Here is an 18,266-nt window from a genome sequence, read left to right as displayed (position 1 = left end):
TGGGACGGTTAGGTCAGAAGGTGTGTGTATTTACATCAAGCTGCGCGAAGACTGAGGCTCGCGGTCAACAATGACGATGCTGACTAAGCAGGCTCGACTGGACTCTACAGAGTAACTAGATACTTACTCTTCTACTCTTGTCTACATCTAGGCATCCAGACACTAATAATAATGATTGACTCAATTAACTAAGCGGACCAACCTAAGGATAATAAAAGTATAGAACAGAATGGTATCGTGATAAAGCACAGGGGAATAAACAGGTAAAGAATTGAAGTGGAAGTTCGGAAGTCAGTCAAATGAAGAATCAAGAAGAATAAAAATCATGGTAACAAGCAATAGACTACCGCAGGCTCGAGCGGCGCGACCCATCCGACGGCCATCCCATCTCCAGATCCTCAATCATATCCTCCAGTGCCTTGACGTCTGGGATCCCCGAGCTGGTTGTCGCATAGCTGTTGCGCATGCTACTGTTGTCCGTGCCAACCCAGCTGCTCGGCCGTTGGTAATGGTGTTGCTGGTGAGATGGTTGGGCTAGTTTCTCGCGACGGAGCTGGCGGGTATTGTAGGGGGCGGATTCGTGCTGATAATGGTGTTGCTGCTGTTGTTGATGCTGGTGGTGGTGGTGGTGTTGCTGCTGCTGTTGATGGTAACGATCGACCGAGCTGGATGAATTGTTCATGCTCATGTTCATTGGCAAGGAAGAGGAAGAAGCGCCAAAGGCCGGTGCGCCAGCAGCCAGCGGCGCAGTGGCAGCTAGTAGCGCGCTGGTAGAGCCACTTCCTACATTGACGTTGAGCGTTGCAAACAGGGCGGCCTGCAGGGCCTGGTTTTGGCGTTCCAGCTCGGCGATACGTGCCTCGAGAGAGCGGATCACCTGTGCAGAATGCAGCCGGTGCGAATGTTGCGAATGTTGCGACGACGACGGCGACGACGGCGGTGGCTTCTCCAGACTCTGGTTGCTGCGTTTGTTGCGAGGCGTCAGGGGAGCCACAGGGTTTTCCACAGGCTTTCTGCTTCGGGGCATCGCCTGCTGTGTGCCAGGTCCATTACTGACGGGAGCCCGGTGCTTAGTGTGTCGGGATCGGGTATTACCGTCTCGGTCTGATGTCCGCCGCTGCTGTGGCTGCGACGGCAGCTGCAGGCGCGACGTCACATGCACACCGATGTTCGATGCCTCGTCATCCGAGGAGGGCAAAGACGGCGAGTCGGATCGTTGACGGCGTTGACGACGTTGCTCGTGCGGGTAGCGGACCGAAGCACTGCGCATGCTACTGCTGCGGAGCACAGGGTTGTTGCCGGGGGAGTCCGGGGCTGCAAACGCAGCAGCCTCGGACGAGGTGACGGAGCCGTTGGTGGCGACAGAGAAGTTCCGACCGCTTACCGACCGTCCCCGTCCATGAAGGCGCGCAGCTTCACCGGAAGAGGAGTGCGATTGAGGTGTCTCTGGCGGCGCGATGCTTCGGGAACTGCGGCGGTCCGACTCGGGCAGCGAATCCGCCTCCTGGTGGGAATGGTGATTCCGTGCATGCCGTGCATCCCGGTTCCCTTGAAACGATACCCGGGGAAGCACAGGCGACTCTTCGATGTGCGGGGGGTACTCGGCTGCGGGGGGCGACTCGGGCTCTTGTAGAAAGATCCGACTGTCCGAAATGTCTTTCATTCGCAGAGCTCGCACGCGTTCCGTCCGACTCTTGCGTGTACGTTCCAGAATAGACGCCTCGGATAAGTGCGCTGCACTTTTCGGCGTCGTCGCTTCGTCCCCCTTGTCCTCGATCCGGAGACGCGACGGCTGGTTTTTCCTTGGTCCATCGTGAGGGGCGGGTGTAGACAGAGGCTGTTCGCTCGGTCGAACATCAAGCTTTTTGAAATTGGCTGGCTGACCACCCTGAGGAAGGGGAGGAAGGGGAAGAGAAGGAGGGGGGTTGCTGGGCATGGAATGGCCACCCTGGGGAAGAGAAGGAGGAGGAACAGTGGGCGTGGAATGGCCACCCTGAGGAGGAAGAGGAAGAGGAGCGCTGGGCGCAGAACTGGGTTCCGGCAATGATGGTAACGGTCTCATAGGTGCCGGTAGAGGGAACCCGTTAATGGTTCCTATCTGGAAGGAAACCGGTCGACGGTTGGGTTTGGTCTGCGAACCTCTATCATGCGGCACATTGGCTCGAGCCTTCTCAGCCACTGCGGTGGCAGGCCGGAAGCCCGATGAAGCAGACATGGTGGAGCCTGGCGGTTGTGGTTTGGAACCCGAGTCGTCGTCTGCGGGTGGCGCTTGCGAAGACCTCTCTGGTACGACCTCTGTGGGCGTCGCGGATGTTGGTTTGGAGGTGACTGGCGGCGTTGGAGAACTAGGTCTGGCTGTGGGGTTTGAGGCGGAGGGACGCCCGCCGGATGAGGTTCGCCAGGCTATCTTGCTAGAATCGCGCGGGGGTAGAGGGTCTGGAAACAGCTTGAGAGGCATAGGGGCCGGGTTGGGAGTGGGTTGCGGCGCTGCAGGAGGCTTTTGGCTTGTGTCTCCTTTGCTCTCTGCTGGCTCAGAAGGCTCTTCCGGTATGGTCGATGAGGCTGCAGGATCGTTTCCTCGATGACTTTCCAGATTATCAGGGTTGACACTGGAGGCGGACAGGATACTGGTGAGGATTGCTTCAAAGTCTTCGCTTTGACGAGGATCGTTGTCTCGGACTGGATCCTGACTGTCCGCCTCGGGGGTAGGGCCGAGCTGATCGGTATTGGAGTCCTTCGTCAAAGGCCGATATGACGGGGGGACGATATCGCTATAGCCCGACGACAGCGAGACGGCGGCCTCGACAATGGAGCTGAAATCGCCCAGGTCCAATGCGGCCAGGACGTCCTCGTGTTGAGGTAAAGAGACGCTCACAGCCTTGCTTTCATTGCTGCTGGAAACGGGCCGCCGTTCCTTGCGATTGGAATGTTGGTCGAGCCAAGGCAGGCCGATTTCCTCGACGTCCTTACGGGACTTGGACCGCGACGAGTTGGAGTCGAGGCTTTTTAGGCTCTTCTTGCCCGAGGCCAGGGGCAGGAACCCCTCGCGCTGCAGGGCGAGAAGCTGGCGGGACTCGTCCTCGTAGCGACTGCTGGGGTTGCTGTCAGATTCTTCCTTTCTGCCCCGCTGGGACAGTAGACGGAGGCGCTTCTTGATCATGTCGCCGGCCCAGGAGGCCTGTGAGGAGGTCTGTGAGGAGGCCTCTGGCGACGACGATGACGACGACGACGAAGACGACGGCGGCAGCGGCGAGGCGACGTCACCAGCCAGACGAGCGAAAGGCTTTTGCGCGGACTCGATGGGCGGCAGCAGGTCCTGGTTATAGGGCGCAGCCGGGGGCATGCTGGAGCGTCTGCGTCGTCGAGCCGGCGACGCAGCGAGTGGGGGGTGTTGGGCAGGGCGACAGGTCGGCACGACGGGACTGGGGGCGGCTGCGTTCTCCTGCAGGCTCCTCCAATGATGATGATGCATCGAACAGGCCGGACACTGGACACTGCCGACAAGCGGTTGGCTTTCAAACGCAAGAGCGTCGCCGGGTGAGAGGTCACCATGGAGAGAGAGGACCGAGCTCGGGATCGGGTTGCGGTCAAACGAGTTTCGAGGCCAGCAGAGACAAACCGTTTGGGGATACGGAGGAGTAACGTGTCTGTCTACCTATCTAGTGGCGGTATAATCTCCGTTGCAAACCATCAGGAAGACGAATGAATCATTGCCTCTCTCGTCGTTTGTTCGGGGGATATGATATGCACGACTCGGGGCTGCAAGCAGCGATCGGAAAGACTCTCTGCCTTGTCGTGCAGCAGCCTGTCCTCCCCCCGTCTATCCTTCTCGTAAACAAAGAAAAACAAACCCCCCGAATTGAGTTCTTTTTTTTGTCCCCTCTTTGTTTTGCCTGCCCCCTCGAAAGAGAGAGAGACGGGGGGGGGGAAGGGGAAGGGTGGCTCTCCATCCAAGTAAATATACCTGATAAACGCGAGAGGTCCACGATTAACTAGAGATAGAGTTCCGAGCTTCTCCTCTTCTCTATCCAAAAAAAAAAAAAAAGGAATAATTCATTAAGATGACAGGTTCCTTGCCGAAGGTCGTCCTCCATTCAGCGTTTGTCAAGTGTACTCTGTACGGAACAAAACCTTGACGAATGTGCCTCCTCTGCCCCATGAGGCGATCTCGATCCACAGCTCCTCCCGGGGGACATGGGTATGTGCATGATAGTGGCGGTTTATGTCGCAGGCACTATTTACGCTAGATCTGCAGGAAATCTTAGATCAGTCAGTGGTGGCAGTAGGAAGTAGCAGACGGTGAAACCAGCTCGACTTACCCCAGTACTCAGGGCTCCAGAGTGGACAATCAGTACTCCGTAGACAGAGGATTCCTGGGATTCTTCGTACTGGTAGCTCCGCCCTGACGATCATGAAGTCATCGAGGCTGAGGGTGCAGAGTTCCTCATCTTCAGCTGCTGTTTCAAGCGGCAAAGTCCACGCAAGGGATGCCATAGTGTGTGAATTATTGGTGATAAATCCCCCCTTCCCCTCTTCTCTCTCAAGCTCGCCCAGGTGTCCTCAGGCTCTTTGAGTCTCTCCCAGGCTTCTAGGGGGGCACTAAAAAACTGCATTGGCCCACTGGAGGCCTGTAGCGTGAGGGAGGGAGTACGGAGTCGTACTCGATAGTGGCCTCTATCGATTTACCCGAGAGATCCTGGTAGCTGGAAGCCAATCAACGCGATCGACGCTGATCCCGGAGATCAGACGTGGCAGAGAAAGTGGGAGAGAGGTGAAGGTGTGTGGTCAGAGGAAGAAGGGGAGGGGAGAGGGAGGGAGGGGGAAAAGGAAGAGAAGTTTGGACTCGTCACAAGACGGGATCTGCTTGGGAGAGATGGCAACGCATCAGTCGATTGACAACAAAGAGGAAGACGAGGAGCGAACTTTAATTCAAACAGAGTAGACGGTCTTTGATAGAAATGACTCTTGATAAATCTTATTCTGTCGTACTTTGTACTCTGTACTCTGTCCACCATTGTACTCCAAGCTTTCAGAGTGCTCTCTTGAGTCGAGAGAAACTCCGTACAACCACAGACTGGTTCAATTTATTGTATATCATATTTCGCTGCTCTTAATTTCATCTCATCAACATTATAATGGCTTTCTATCTAATATTATAGTGAATTGGTGGGTGAGGCAGACTAGATATATATTCTATGGTCTCCACCATAGGATTCCATAACTGCAATAAACACAGAAACAGAGAGAAGTCGATTAATCTTTCTACAGATTTCTTATATATACAAGTCTAGTAAAAAGAACTGTCGTCTAGCTCATACAAATAACAGGGGCAGATGTAAAGAAAAGAAAAAAAGAAAAAAGAAAAAAGAAAAAAGAAACTCTTCAACGCCTGTTGATGCTAATGCTGACTGATATGACTGATAAGACAAAGAAAATAAAATGTAGATGCATCGTTTTATCGCCTCTTGGGCCGGATGAACGGGTCAGTCTCCTTCTTCTTGCGGAATGGGGGAGGGGGGCGAGGCTGCATCCCATTGCCTGGTCGCGAGCCCGGTCGAGGTGGTCCCTGATGAGGTCAGTAAGGAAAGTCATCTGAGATATAGGGGGACACGGTAGAGAATATCAAACTCACATTTGCTGACGGCGCCCGCGGACCAGTGGGCGGCTGGTTGGCGGGCGAAGCCAGAGGAGCATACGCTGGTCCATCGCGCGACGGCTTCACCAGGTCGCCGGCCGTCGGGGGCGGCTTCGCATCGAGTTTGTTGTACCGCGGGCCCTTGGGCGGCTGGTTCCCGGGCTTGGGATGTTTGGAATTGCGCGAAGGAGCAGCAGCCGCACCCTCCTGAGTGGGAGAATCGCTGCGTTTCCGTTTGGGAGGAGCTGTGGTGGTGGTGGTGGTGGTGGTACTGACATGAGACTTGTCGTCGCCGGTCGTCACCTGTAGCACAGGTACCTTGGGGTCGTGGCCGCCCAGTTGTCTTTCCCGTTGGCGTTCAACCCTTTGCTTCTGAAGCTGGGCGTGTCGATACTCCTCCTTACTGATCATCCCCTTCTCGCGCTTGGAGAGAGGACGCGTGAACTGGCATTCGTGCGGGGAGTGCCCGAATTGGCCGCACTCGAGGCAGCGCTCCTTGGTACAGTTGAACCGGCTATGCCCGACAGTCCCGCACCGATGACAAGTCCCGCGCGCAGCTTCTTTGGCCTCCACGTTGTCGCAGCGATGTGTCATGTGGGCTGCGCTGCCACAGATCCCACACATGCGAGTTTCATCGAGGCCGTGGGCTCCCCCGGAGGGTCCATCCGGCAAGGGGGCGGTAGGAGGGGTGTTTCTAGCCGAAGCCGAGGCCGAGACCGACACAGACACAGAGGGCGACGGTTCCTGTTCAGCGGCGGAAAGGTCTGTGCCTGCCATCTCCACATTCTTGTAGCCAGTGAACTGAGGCCGTTGCAGGATCTGGAGAACATCGCCATCCGTGTACACGTTCCGGGCCCGAGCGTCTGTGATGAGGCCGTTCCAGAATTCGCCCTGCACCAACGACTGCGAGTTACCCAGGACCCATAGCGAGGATTTAGCACGGGTCAGACCGACGTTCATACGACGGATGTCAGCCAGAAAACCGATGCCCTTGTTCGAGGCGCGCACACACGAGAAGATGATGACCTCGCTTTCGCGACCCTGGAAGGCGTCGGTCGTGTTGAAATCGACCGTGGTGAGGATGGAGTTTCCATACTTGGCTGCGAAGCGCGATTTCAGTTCCCGCAGCTGGCCCTTGTACGGGGTGATGATACCGATCTTGCCCGCAAAGTTGATTCCCCGGAAGTCCGTCGTGAGGCGCTCATACAGCTGCATGGCGACCCGCAGCTCGGCCAGGTTGACCAGCGAGTGGCCCTTGGCCGCGTTCTGGTGCAAGCCCTGCACGTCGAAGAACCGGTAAGGGCTCAGCAGCTCGCTCTGATGCCACGGCCGCGTACGTAGCTGCGCCATCTGGGGCCCGTCCTGCAGGCGGCCATCGTAGAACGCCGCACTGGGGAAGCGGCTGATCTCCGGGTGCATTCGATACTGTGTGTCGAGGAGATGCACGTCATTCGGGTGGTTGGCCTGCATACGGACGAACAGACTCTGCTCGTATTGAAACCTGGATGCGACCTTGGACAAGACCGTAGGAGGCAGCTGCTTCGGATCACCGACCAGAATGCACTTGGTACACCCGTACTTCAACGGGATCAGTGCGCCCAGTTCAATCGACTGTGCCGCTTCATCGATGATGACCGTCTCGAACACGGTGTTTAGACTCTGGAACATCTCGTGGCCACTGCCGCTGAGGGTGGCACAGATGACGTGCGCCCCGTCAATGATCTCCTGCTGGATGCGACGGCGCGTCAATTCCGCATCGCGAGCCGCCGTGTGGTTCTTGTCCCGCGCGTTGTCGACCTCCAGACTCAGCTGGGTACGTTTCTTCTTTGTCAGGTCAAACTCGCGGGCCAATTCTTCGGGGACAGGCAAGCCCTTGGCGCGACATTCATCTAATCGGGCGCGAGTCTCCTTGAATGCGGTATCGGCCGCTTTGTGTTCCATGTAGATCTTTTGCAGGTCTCGTTCTTGCGGACCTTTGCGGCCGTTCTGGTTGAGTCGACTATTGACCAGCTCATCCAGCGTCACGTCGAGCACGTTGGCGTTGATGGCATCGCTACGACCCAGGCGGAGGACAGACAGCTTCTCGTGTCGCCCGCTCAGGGTTTTTACACCCTCCTTCAGTCTCATCACCAGCTCATCCACCGCTGCATTACTAGGTGCGCAGACAAGAAGCTTCTTGTTGGTGGCAGGCTTTCCAGCGGGCCGATGGTGGCCTACTACGGTGGTAGTGGTGGTAGTGGTGGTGGTAGGTCGAGCAATGGCGACACCCTGGTCGACCAGGGAGCCGCTTAATAGACCTCCTACAAGGGCCACGATTGTTTTGGTTTTTCCCGAACCGGGCGGACCCTGGATCAGAGTGAAACCGTCGTTATCCAGAGCGGATTTGATGGCCTTGGCCTGGGCGGGATTCACGCTGTAGTTATCAGCAAGCGGTTTCAGGGTTGCATCGGCGTAGCGGAGGATGGGAGACGGCTTGGCCTCGGTGATCTCCGTGCAAAGATCGTAGAATTTGAGACCCATAAGCGCTCCATACTCGCGCTCCAACGGAGTCAGTGAGGTGATCTTCACACCCCAGATAGTGACGTTGGGGGCAAACGAGCTCATGAGGGAGTTGCCCGGGTTGACCTGAAAGGAGAGCTCAACGGATCCCTTCTTACGGTTGATGGAAGAGACCCGAGCCAGACAGTGCGGCGCTGCAGAGTCGGTGGCGGGGGTCCGCGATTTGGACAGGAGCACAATGTCGGCTTCTCCCAGGCCCAAGTCCTTGACGTCAGGCAAGGGCATGGTGACATTGACTTCGACGAACGAGTCCAGGGTGAGACGAGTGGCCACCTTGATTTCGAACGGCTTGAAGGTTCCTTCCTCCTTGGAAGCCTGGAAGCCCTGCCATGCTTCAAGAATCAAAAGGGGCTCGAAAGTCCTCTGGTACTCTTGGACGGTGCCAAATGTATTCGATACCAGACTGTAGTCGGTGCGCCCGGAGTGTGGTGGGAGATCACCGTTTGCAAAGAAATCCCAGCCGAGCAGGGTGCGGTGTAGGGAGGAGAGGTCCGGCGCCAGTCGAGCCCGCATGTCATTCGCAGAGCGGATCTGCTTGGTCTTCTTCACGGGGCCTTGCTGCTTGAGAGAGCGCTTCTTGCTCTCTTCGTACTCCTTGACGGCATCGGGCTGGGTCCGTCCTTTACCTCGCACCAGTTGCTCAATTTCATCCTCCGAGTCTGATTCATTCTCCGATTCGGAGGAGACCATCATACTCTCCTGAACAGGCGTGTGGTCTTTGCCCCGGATACCAATGCCTCTTAACCCGGACCCTTGTTCAGCGGTTTGCTCCGCAACACCAGCAAGACCCTTCTTCATGTTGGCCACCATGGCCAGGTCACGCTTCCGTTTTTCCTCCTTCTCCCTTTCACGCTTTTCGCGGAAGGACAAAACGCTCGCCTTTGGCTTCACAAGCACAGGGGTAGCGGGGCGAGAGATACCACCAGGAGCAGCTCGGGCGGCCCTCTCCGCTCGCTCCTTGGCCTCGGCTGCACGTCGTTTCTTGTTCAATTCTACAGCGCTCGAGAGACCGATGATGACATCGTCAAAGGCTTCTGAGTCTTCAAACTCCTCGCTGGGGAGTCTGGATACGCCCGACGTTGAGGAGGCATCCGCCGCCTTGGCGAAATCCGTGATATGGCTCTGCTTCTTGGATGAAGCCGTGACGGCAGTGACAATGGGTCGTCCATAGTAGGTTTCCAGGGACTTGACGAGCTTTGCCTTGTCGGTATCGAGAATGATGGTCCGGACGGTGCCCCTGTAAGCGACCCCCTCAATGTATTCTAGGGCACCTTTGTTGACCGTCGTCACCTTGAGTTCGCCGAGACGAGCAAGGATGCTGCAGAGCACGCTTGTGAGGGTGGTCGCCAGGTATTCATCCTTGAGGCGGAGCCATTTGACCATTCCATTCAGGGCCGAGGTCGGGAATTTGAGGAAGACCTCTCGGGCCGTCTGGGATTGATTCGGGTCCGCGTCGATGACGGCACTGATGAGGATCTCGAATTGGCTGAACAGGAGTTCGGCGAACTGGATAGTGTCTCGACAGAACTCCAGCATGGTGTTTTTGTGGTTGCCTCGTCGATGCCAGGATTCGGTCTCGTCGAAGATTGTCGTCACAGCCTGCCAGAGATACTCCCAGAGTTTCTGCAGCGACAGGATTTCCCGGCGATTGATCAGCTTACGGGTTCGCAGCAGACCAGTCTGGCTATTGCACAGGATATCCACGATGTCTGTGCCGGTGTAGATCATTCGCGGGGCGGATGCAAATGTCTTCATATTGGATATGCGGCGGAAGGACCAGGTCAGCCCGTACATGGTGGTGCTGAAGAACGTCTGCAGCAGATGCGAGATGGCGTCTCTGCGAGCCGACTGACCGCTCATGTTCTTGATGAGATCGACGGCCGCTTGGTAGGTGTTGGGATCGGCGGAAAACAGGGCGGAGACCAGAGCACTGCATGTGTCCTGGCTCTTGAACAAGTCGTTCAGGTGCTCTGGCTTGAAGTCGGCCAGGCGCTCGATGATCTGGCAGGAGAGGTGTGTCAGGTGATCATAAATGTCGTTGAAATTGGCCTCTTCTTTGGTCGAATCCCGAGCGAACCTCTCGAGACCCACGAGGGGCAGGATGCCGAGGAGGGCAGCTGTGGAGAGTGGCAGGTTGTCCTCGTGCAAGTGCAAGACGACCGCGTCCCAAATCTTAGCCGAGTAGGTGCTGACACCATGATGTAGTTCGTCCTCTTTGAGGATAGTTTCGTAATCACTCTTGAGGGACTGACATTCTAGGGCCAGCGTGTTACGAATCACATCCATACAAAGCGCCGAGAGGGCTTCCTGCCGGCTCTTCTCGATGTAAAGGTGCGGAGGGTTGATAATGGTGATGATATTCTCGCTGACCAGCTCCAACGCCTCGGACAAGGTGATGCGACCAACCGATCCTCTCGAGGATTCGTTGTCTGTAAAATGCCGCAGCAACTGTAGTAGAGTGTCCAAGGAAACATCAAAGCAGTGATACCGGACCAGATATGCGTAGCGTTCATCTTGGGCAATACCCAGCAGATGCTTGAGCAGGATCCGACAGGCAGCATTCCGCTGGGCAACCGTCAAGGATGCCATGAACGGCTTTATCCACGACAACATATCCTTCAACGCAGACTTTTCATAGGGCTCATCCTCCGCGGTGTCCCGGAGGAAGGCGCGGAATTGGTAATTGTTGAAGACCTGCTCCAGGATAAGGTGAGGCGCGATGGTGTGCATGGCCACCCAGAAATCACCGGGAGCCTTTTCAAGAAGGAGCTGGATGGTATTGAGCAAGTACTTCAGTCCCGGCGTGGGTATCGCTAGGTGCTCCACCGACAAGCGGACAGGGTCGATCTCCAACGCTCGCAGATTATGCGTGATCTGATCTTTATCCAATCTCTTGACGATCAGGGTCATCCCACGCCAGAGTCTCTGGATAGCCACCAGTTGCGGCGGCGGCTGTTGTTGTTGTTGTGATTGTTGTGGTTGTGGTTGCTGCTGCTGCTGGTGTTGTGAGGCGACCCGCAGAGCGTCAAGCAGGCCTTCCTTGATTGCCCAGTCAAACTCCTCGGTGGTCGGGGGGCGTGCGTACCGCGACCAGACATTGAAGGCCCAGAAATTGCGAAGCTGGACGGGGTCGAACAAGAAGCGGGAGATGGCGGGGATGTAATCGGAAACCTTGAGGCTCCGCTTGGACTGAATCAGCTCAAAGGGCTCATCGAAATGGGCGCGCAGCAGCTCGTCGTCACGGAGCATGGCTTCACAGCTCAGGGTCTCGAAGATGGCCAGCAATGAAGCCCTGTCGAGAACATGGAGTCCGATCTCCTGGCGGGGCAGGGGTCTCAACGTGGCAGTCGCCACGGCGAGGTTCCTCGTGATGCGCTGGATATCCCACTCGTCCAGCATGCGGGCAAACCGGTCCGTCTCCTCCTCCTCGTAGCTCTCCTTCAACTGCTCCAACAACCAGATCTTGCCCATGTAGTACTGCTTGATACACAGCTCGCAGCGTTCCAGGCTCTCGTCGATCTTCTCGCGTAGCCAGCGCTGCACCTTCTCCGCCGCCTCCTCACTGTACGCCAGGATCCGCATGCACGAGACGAACTTCTCCCGGCGCGTCTTGGCCTCCTCGATCAATTCCCCGACATTGCGGCCCGTTTCGTTCACCTCGTTCGCATCCTCGTATCGGCAAAGGTCACCGTCGTCCTGACGCGGGCACAGCAGGTGCAACCCGCCGGGCAGAGCTTGTAGTTCACTAACAAGTTAGTTCAAAGCTCCATTTAGATGGATTCTCCCTATCAATTCTCCCTGGAGATGAATCCTCCTACCTGACTGTATCTATGAACTCCATAATGCCTGTTACCAGCTCATGAGAGAACAGAGCAGACGATCTCAGAAGATAAAGTCCATCACCCGCCAGGAGCCCGACCCCTTAGCAGATGCTAGATAAATACCTCTAGCCTAGTGAATACAGAGTAGCCCCCTCTTCCTTCTATTGTCAGCTCCTCGTGCCTCAATAGGCACTACCTGGACTCTCACTTTGCACACCAGTGTCGCCAATCGGAGACCCCGACGAGCCGTATCCCCACCCTGAGAATCAATTCAATAACTCTAGATGAATAGACAGAGGAGGGAGACAATAATTCCGGACAATAGACAATAGGGAGAGGAAGGAGGGAGAAGCCTTTGAGAACAAGAGAAAAAGGGCAGGAACGAAACAACCGCGAATGAGGACCTGTGATATATGATTGGTGGATGGCGGGGCGGTGAGACACTGCGCCGCCACTTTACGCGCAGCGCGTAAATGCTTAGTCATGATGCTTAGTCATACGAGTTCTTAGTCATCTTTGTATATATGCTCCCTCTTTATAGACAACTACAGTACTCTTCTAGAAATACTCTACAAGGCAGAACTACTATTATTTGAATTCATTGACTTTCGTCGGTCTTGCTAAGATACATAAATGGCATGGACACCTCCGATGCTGCTTTTGAGAGGCTCTTCTCGACAGGGACAGCTCTATACACTAGATTGGCGAGGAACAGCAGACAGATGAAAAAAAAAAAAAAAAAAAAAAAAAAAAAACCAGGAGAAAAAGAAAGGAAAAGAAGGATGCCTGCAGGAGAAAAACCTGACGGAAGGACGGCGACAAGCGCGCTTCTGTACAAAGAAAACAAACACGCACCGGCCCCCGGCAGTGGTAGAGGGCCAGTACGGAGTATAAGAACAGGTCGAAAGGAAAAAATTCCGGTCATGGTAGCGGAAGCCTTATGATTAGTAGGGCGAGCTAGAATGGGGGAGGGGGGGAGGGTCGAATTAGGTAGCATGCAGGGAGGAAAAAAACAAACAAACAGAAGACACTCTCTATCGGGGAATAGTAAAACAAGCAGGCAAACAAGGACAAGTCAAACGGGAAGGGAAGTTCCGGTTCAGCGACAACAGACCGGTGGGAGAAGGAGAAAAATATCCAGATAAAATGTTTAGGTACCTAAGACATTGGGAGTCATCAACAAGCATGGGAGAGAGAGAGAGAGAGAGAGAGAGGGAAACATCGCTTCTTTTCCACCCTCCTTTACGGAACGGCGATAGGGTCGCGGTGACCCCTGAGCGGGCCGTGCGGACTAGTCGGCGGTTGAGGGTTGGTGTGCGAGGATTCGATGCGACTCAGCATGGCGGCCGAGGTGAAGTCGTTGCTGGCCTCGAAGCTCTGGCGGGCCCGGTCCATCGACGGACGCGGTCGGTCGTACGACGCCCGCGCGAACTCGATCGACTGCGGCCGCGGATGGCGGTTCATATCGAAGCTGCTGGTGTAGTTGGTGCCGTTGCTGCCGTTCTGGCTCCGTTGGTTGTGCGTGTTGGCCGTCGGGGCGACCGAAGGCGGGTAGATGGGCCGTTCCTCTTCCGAGAGCGCCGGGTGGTCCCGTTTGATGGGGGGCTGCTCGATAGGTTTCCCCATATCGGACGAGGAGGTGGCCGAGTCGCCGCTCAGGCCATTCACGCCGCGGTTGTTGGCCCCCGTGACGCCGGTGACCCCGGCATTCGGCGGGACGTAGGCCTCAAACCGGTCGAGATGCTTGAAGTGGCCGAGGCTGACCAGCTCGCGGATGATGTCCACATCGCGGGGGAAGTAGACCTTCTGGACGGACTTGATGAAGAAACGAGGGAGCAGGCAGATCGCCACCGTCACCAAAAGCACGGCCCAGAAGGAGAGCGCGCCGTAGACCTGCGGCGCGGCCTGGTAGAACTGGCCCGAAGAAGTGAAGCAGGTGTACACACCCGTCCAGAAGAAGACCAGCAGCGAGCTGATGGCGTTGATCAAGACCGACAACCAATCCCACCGGTACATGTTGAACAGGACGTACGTGTTGCTGGCAATGATGGCACATGTCGCAACCAACACACCCATGCGGTTGCGGTCACCGAGATCTCTCCCATTGGGATCGATAAAATTCGCGGGCGAATACAGGAGATACGGCATAAAGAAGCAGATTGCTGACTGGTAAAGACCATCGCCCATGTACAGCCTGAAAGAAAAAGAAAGTTAGAAAAAAAAAAAAAAAAGCAAAGAGAGACGGAGAATTCAAGGGAATCAAGCATACCAAAACTTCAGTTGAGACCATTCTTTCCGTTCAATGCCACGCATGTACAATTGCGGGACGGCCAGGGAGACCTTGTCGTCGACATCCTGGTCAAAGATGCCCATGAAGATGACCGGCAGAGAGGTAAAGGCCAGATTGACGAGAACAATGTAGGTGTAGTCAAACAGGTAGGAGCCGTCAAAGTTGTTGTAGATGGAGTACCAGAAGAGGGCAAAGGTCCAGACCAAGTTCTTGTAGAAGAAGTTGGCGATGGTCTCACCCAGACGGCGGTAGGACCAGCGGCCATGCACGAGGACGAGGCGTTGGAGGAAGCGGAATTGGCCGATGGCATAATCGGAGGACATGACGGCCTGACGGCCCTCCTCGCCTGCAATGCCGACGCCGACATCGGCCTCCTGGATCATGGCGACGTCGTTGGCGCCATCGCCGATGGACAGGGCCATGATGTTGAGCCCGTTGCGGACCATGTTGACCACGGCGGCCTTTTGCGCGGGACTGACCCGGCAACACAGGACAGATTTGCACTGCTTGCACAGGAGGAGGAACTTCTGTTTCAGCTTGTCGCTGAGCATCAGCTTGAGCGTATCGCCGTCGATGACCACCGCGTGCGTCGGGGCGGGCGCGGTGTGGTCCTTGCGCGCGGCGATCAGTTCCTCGTCCGAGCCCGTCAGGCCAAATATCTGCAGGTTCTTGTCCAGCTCGTTCTCCGCCAGATCCAGCTCGTTCTCGGGCACGTTGAAGACGAGCAGTTCCATGTCGTTGGTGAGCAGGTTGCAGGAAAAGCCGATGTTGATGGCGGTCTCCACCTTGTCGCCCGTCAAGACCCAGAGCTTGATGCCGGCGTCCGCCAGCAGGGAGATGGTGTCCGGCACCCCATCCTGGAGTCGGTCCTCGATGGCGGTGCCACCGAGCAGGTTGAGCTCCTGCTCGATCTCGCTGGCCACCTTCTCGAGCTTCTCCTCGCGCTCGGAGATGGCGGCAGCAGCCACGTCGTGCTCGCGGCTCCACGTCTGGTAGTACTCCTCGCTGAGTTCGCGATCGGCGATGCACAGGGTCCGGAGGCCCTCGCGGGCAAACATCTCCAGGTGATCGGCGGTGGACTTGCGCAGCTCCTGCTGCTGGCCCCGGGCCAGCCGCGAGTAGATCACGCTGTCGGCACCCTTGCAGAACAGGCGGATGGAGCCGTCGGGCATGCGGATGATGGCGCTCATGCGCTTCCGTGAGGAGTTGAACTCGAGGGTGTTGAGCACGGTGTAGGTCCGTTCCTGGCCCAGCACGTTCACCGTCAGGTCATCCCCGCTCCGGCCCAGGACGGTGAAGCCGCAGTCGCGGGCCGTGGCGACCAGGGCCGCCTCGTCGGGCGATTGGGCCTTGAACTCGATCTGCGGGGGGTCGCCCGGGGTATGTTCGGTGATGACGGTGTGGCAGACGGCCAGGGCCAGCATGAAATGCTCGATGGCGGCCTGCTGGGCCTCACCGGTTCGGCCGCCCATGTCGGAGATCATGTCGGGGGAGACAAAGGTCAGCTTGTCATCGTGAAGGTAAGGGTTGTTGTGCATCTCGCGGAGGAGCTCGAGCATCCGGATGCGACTGACGCGGATCTGCTCGGCGGCGCGGGCGGCCTCTTCGTCGACGTTGATGCCCGCGCGGCGCTGCATGCCCAACTGGGCTTCGGTGTAGGCCTCGCCGTAGGAGACGCCGTTGATGGTGCACTTTTTGAATTCCATGACGTTCTGGGTCAGGGTTCCCGTCTTGTCGGAGAAGATGTACTCGATCTGGCCGACGTCGTCGGAGATGTTCCAGGTCTTGGGCACACAGGCGATGCCCAGCTTCTCGTAGTACATGTGAACGTCGCTGTGGATGAAGATGGCCTGCACAGTGCGGACGATCTCGAGGGAGATGAAGAGGGAGATGGGCACCAAGTTCTGGAAGAGGATGACGGCCACCCAGAAGGTGACGACACCGGTCACGGGCGGGGTGCCGCCATAGGAGCCAAAGTCGAAGAAGTCGAGCGAGGCCTCCTTGTTGCCCCAGGAGACCCCGTTGATGATGCCGGAGACCAGACACATGAGGAACAGGATGATGAAGTTGTAGATGACATTCTTGACCATGTCGGTGAAGAGGCGGGCCCTCTTGGTCGGGGTCTCCCCCGAGTTGAGCATGATCTTGGTCTCGACGCCGGTGAAGACGACGACGCCGAGGACCCACTCGGTATTGCGCAGGGAGCAACCGCGGAGCAGCAGGTTGTTGATGGAGATGGGCTCGACGCGATCCTTGCGGGGCCCGTCGGGGTAGTCGGCCTGTTCCCAGCGAATGGCGCCGTTGTACGAGTAGAGGTTGGGATGGGGCGCCTCGCTGTCGATGGTGAACTCGGTCTTTTCACAGTCCCGCGCGTGTCGGACCGGGCGGCTGCAGTTGAGGGCCTGGCGGACCTTGAGGTTGGTCTCACCGTCGAGATTCTTGGTCTCGACGTAACAGGCGCCGTCCGGGTCGGAGGTTGACATGATGACGATATCCGCGGGGATCTGGTCGCCGCTGTAGATCCGCACGAAATCACCGACCTCGATGTTCTTCCAAAAGTCGCGCTTGAAGCGGGCCGTTCCAGAGGTCTGCTTCGAGCGGTCGAGGATGCTGCCGGGGGAGACCTGTGGAAACATGGTGCTGGCCCGGGCGGCAGCGGTGGCGGCGGGCTTGTTATTATCGTCGGGTCGAGGCTGCGGCACTATCCCGTCGTCAGGGAGGGGCCAACTTTCGCGGACCTCCGGGTTGGGGGAGGGCACGGGGGTCATCTGGATGGCGCCTTCGTTGGGGTCGACACCACCACCACCACCACCACCACCGCGGTGGGAGAACATGGAGGCACGGTTGGAATAGGCGACCGAGGTGCGTGGAGTGACGGTGGTCATGAAGGAGGCGCGACGTTCATCTTCGATGGTGGCGGGCAAGGTCTTCCCCTTGCCCGTGAGGGAGGCGATCTGCTTATAGACGTAGATGGCGGAGTGGGTACAGGCCTTTTTGAAGCGGCGCCAGGCCGAGATCTCATCGCCGACGGAATTCACGTTGTGCCAGCTCATCAAGCGGTAGACGGGGGAGTTGTTCAGCTCGTTATCGAGGACGGTGCGGCGCCAATCCTCGATGGCATCCTTGATGGCGGTAGCGGTGATGATCACGATCAGCGGGACGGCGTTCAAACCCGGATTATTTGCACCGAATATGGGAAAGAACTAGCAAGAGTTAGCATATCGTCTTCAGGGAGGATCGGTGCATTGCATTGCATTGCATTTGCATCCCATCATCAACATACGTTGAGAATGATGACAAACAGGAAGTAGTCGTTGGCGATATTGTGGAACTGGAGCCAGATATTCTTGGGAATGAAACTCAAGGGGGTATATTTGGCAGTACGAATCTTGTTTCGGGGATAGACAGCCAAGAGATGACCCTCCTCGTCGCGCTCCGACTCCGGGACGGGGGTATTGAAGTAGATGGTGCGGTTCTGCGGCTGCTGCTGCTGCTGCTGCTGCTCCTTCTGCTCCTTGCCCGACGCAGGTTCCGAGGCTTGTAGGGAGGGGATGAAGCTGGCGCCCGACTGGCGTTTCTCCTCCTTGATCTCCGAGCGCTTATGGAAGCGATCGATGATCGAGACACGTTTCCGCACGCCCCCGGCGCCCGACTCGCGCTGTGTCGCCCATCGTTGTCGTTTCGTCGGCTTCGAAACCCGACTGTTTGTCTCCTGAACCTCGTTGCCCGGCGCTTCTTCCGCTGCGTCAAATCGTATCGAAGTCATTTAGCCTGCCAACGGGCCCGTGCGGGGAGGGCACCGATGAAGACACTGGTGAAGATAACAGTGGTGTAGAAGAAGAAGGTGGTGGTCTTTTTATTTTTTCTCTTAGACGTGGACAGAAGAGGGAGACCATCCGCTCCAGGGAGGCGACGGGCGCACCGACAAAACCGACGACAGTCGAAGCCGGTTGCAAGAAGC

General features: G+C 56.9%; 3 protein-coding genes across 3 annotated transcripts; all 3 read right to left on the bottom strand.

Moving 5' to 3' along the window:
- Nucleotides 1-143: 143 nt before the first annotated feature.
- On the bottom strand, nucleotides 144-3,862 carry ASPZODRAFT_1228622 (hypothetical protein). Its single transcript, XM_022721330.1, has 2 exons — nucleotides 3,566-3,862; nucleotides 144-3,507 (listed from the first exon to the last, which is right to left on the bottom strand). Exon 2 carries the CDS (start codon nucleotides 3,470-3,472, stop codon nucleotides 344-346), a length of 3,129 nt encoding a protein of 1,042 aa, XP_022577652.1. The 5' UTR covers nucleotides 3,473-3,507; nucleotides 3,566-3,862; the 3' UTR covers nucleotides 144-343.
- A 1,440-nt stretch (nucleotides 3,863-5,302) lies between these two features.
- On the bottom strand, nucleotides 5,303-12,312 carry ASPZODRAFT_136694 (hypothetical protein). The gene is made up of 3 exons (XM_022724113.1): nucleotides 12,013-12,312; nucleotides 5,633-11,939; nucleotides 5,303-5,566 (listed from the first exon to the last, which is right to left on the bottom strand). The coding sequence occupies exons 1-3, from the start codon at nucleotides 12,033-12,035 to the stop codon at nucleotides 5,456-5,458; spliced, it is 6,441 nt and encodes a 2,146-aa protein (XP_022577651.1). The 5' UTR covers nucleotides 12,036-12,312; the 3' UTR covers nucleotides 5,303-5,455.
- Nucleotides 12,313-13,257: 945 nt separating this feature from the next.
- ASPZODRAFT_74987 (hypothetical protein) lies at nucleotides 13,258-18,071 on the bottom strand (the record flags this gene model as incomplete). The annotated part of the gene is made up of 3 exons (XM_022730011.1): nucleotides 13,258-14,209; nucleotides 14,285-17,508; nucleotides 17,589-18,071. 3 exons carry the CDS (start codon nucleotides 18,069-18,071, stop codon nucleotides 13,258-13,260), a joined length of 4,659 nt encoding a protein of 1,552 aa, XP_022577650.1.
- Nucleotides 18,072-18,266: the final 195 nt, after the last annotated feature.

This window comes from Penicilliopsis zonata (assembly GCF_001890105.1).
Source record: "Penicilliopsis zonata CBS 506.65 unplaced genomic scaffold ASPZOscaffold_21, whole genome shotgun sequence".
NCBI lineage: Eukaryota > Fungi > Ascomycota > Eurotiomycetes > Eurotiales > Aspergillaceae > Penicilliopsis > Penicilliopsis zonata.
Note: the sequence above shows the minus strand (reverse complement) of the source record. Positions and strands in the feature narration are given on the sequence as shown.

What these genes read in the sequence shown, in the direction of transcription:
- ASPZODRAFT_1228622 (XM_022721330.1), bottom strand. Translation starts at nt 3,472, where the DNA reads ATGCATCATCATCATTGGAGGAGCCTGCAGGAGAACGCAGCCGCCCCC.
- ASPZODRAFT_136694 (XM_022724113.1), bottom strand. Translation starts at nt 12,035, where the DNA reads ATGGAGTTCATAGATACAGTCAG. An exon ending in GAGTTCATAGATACAGTCAG is followed by an intron (nt 11,940 to 12,012) that starts GTAGGAGGATTC and finishes CTAACTTGTTAG; the next exon opens with TGAACTACAAGCTCTGCCCG. An exon ending in CGCGGGCGCCGTCAGCAAAT is followed by an intron (nt 5,567 to 5,632) that starts GTGAGTTTGATA and finishes TGACCTCATCAG; the next exon opens with GGACCACCTCGACCGGGCTC.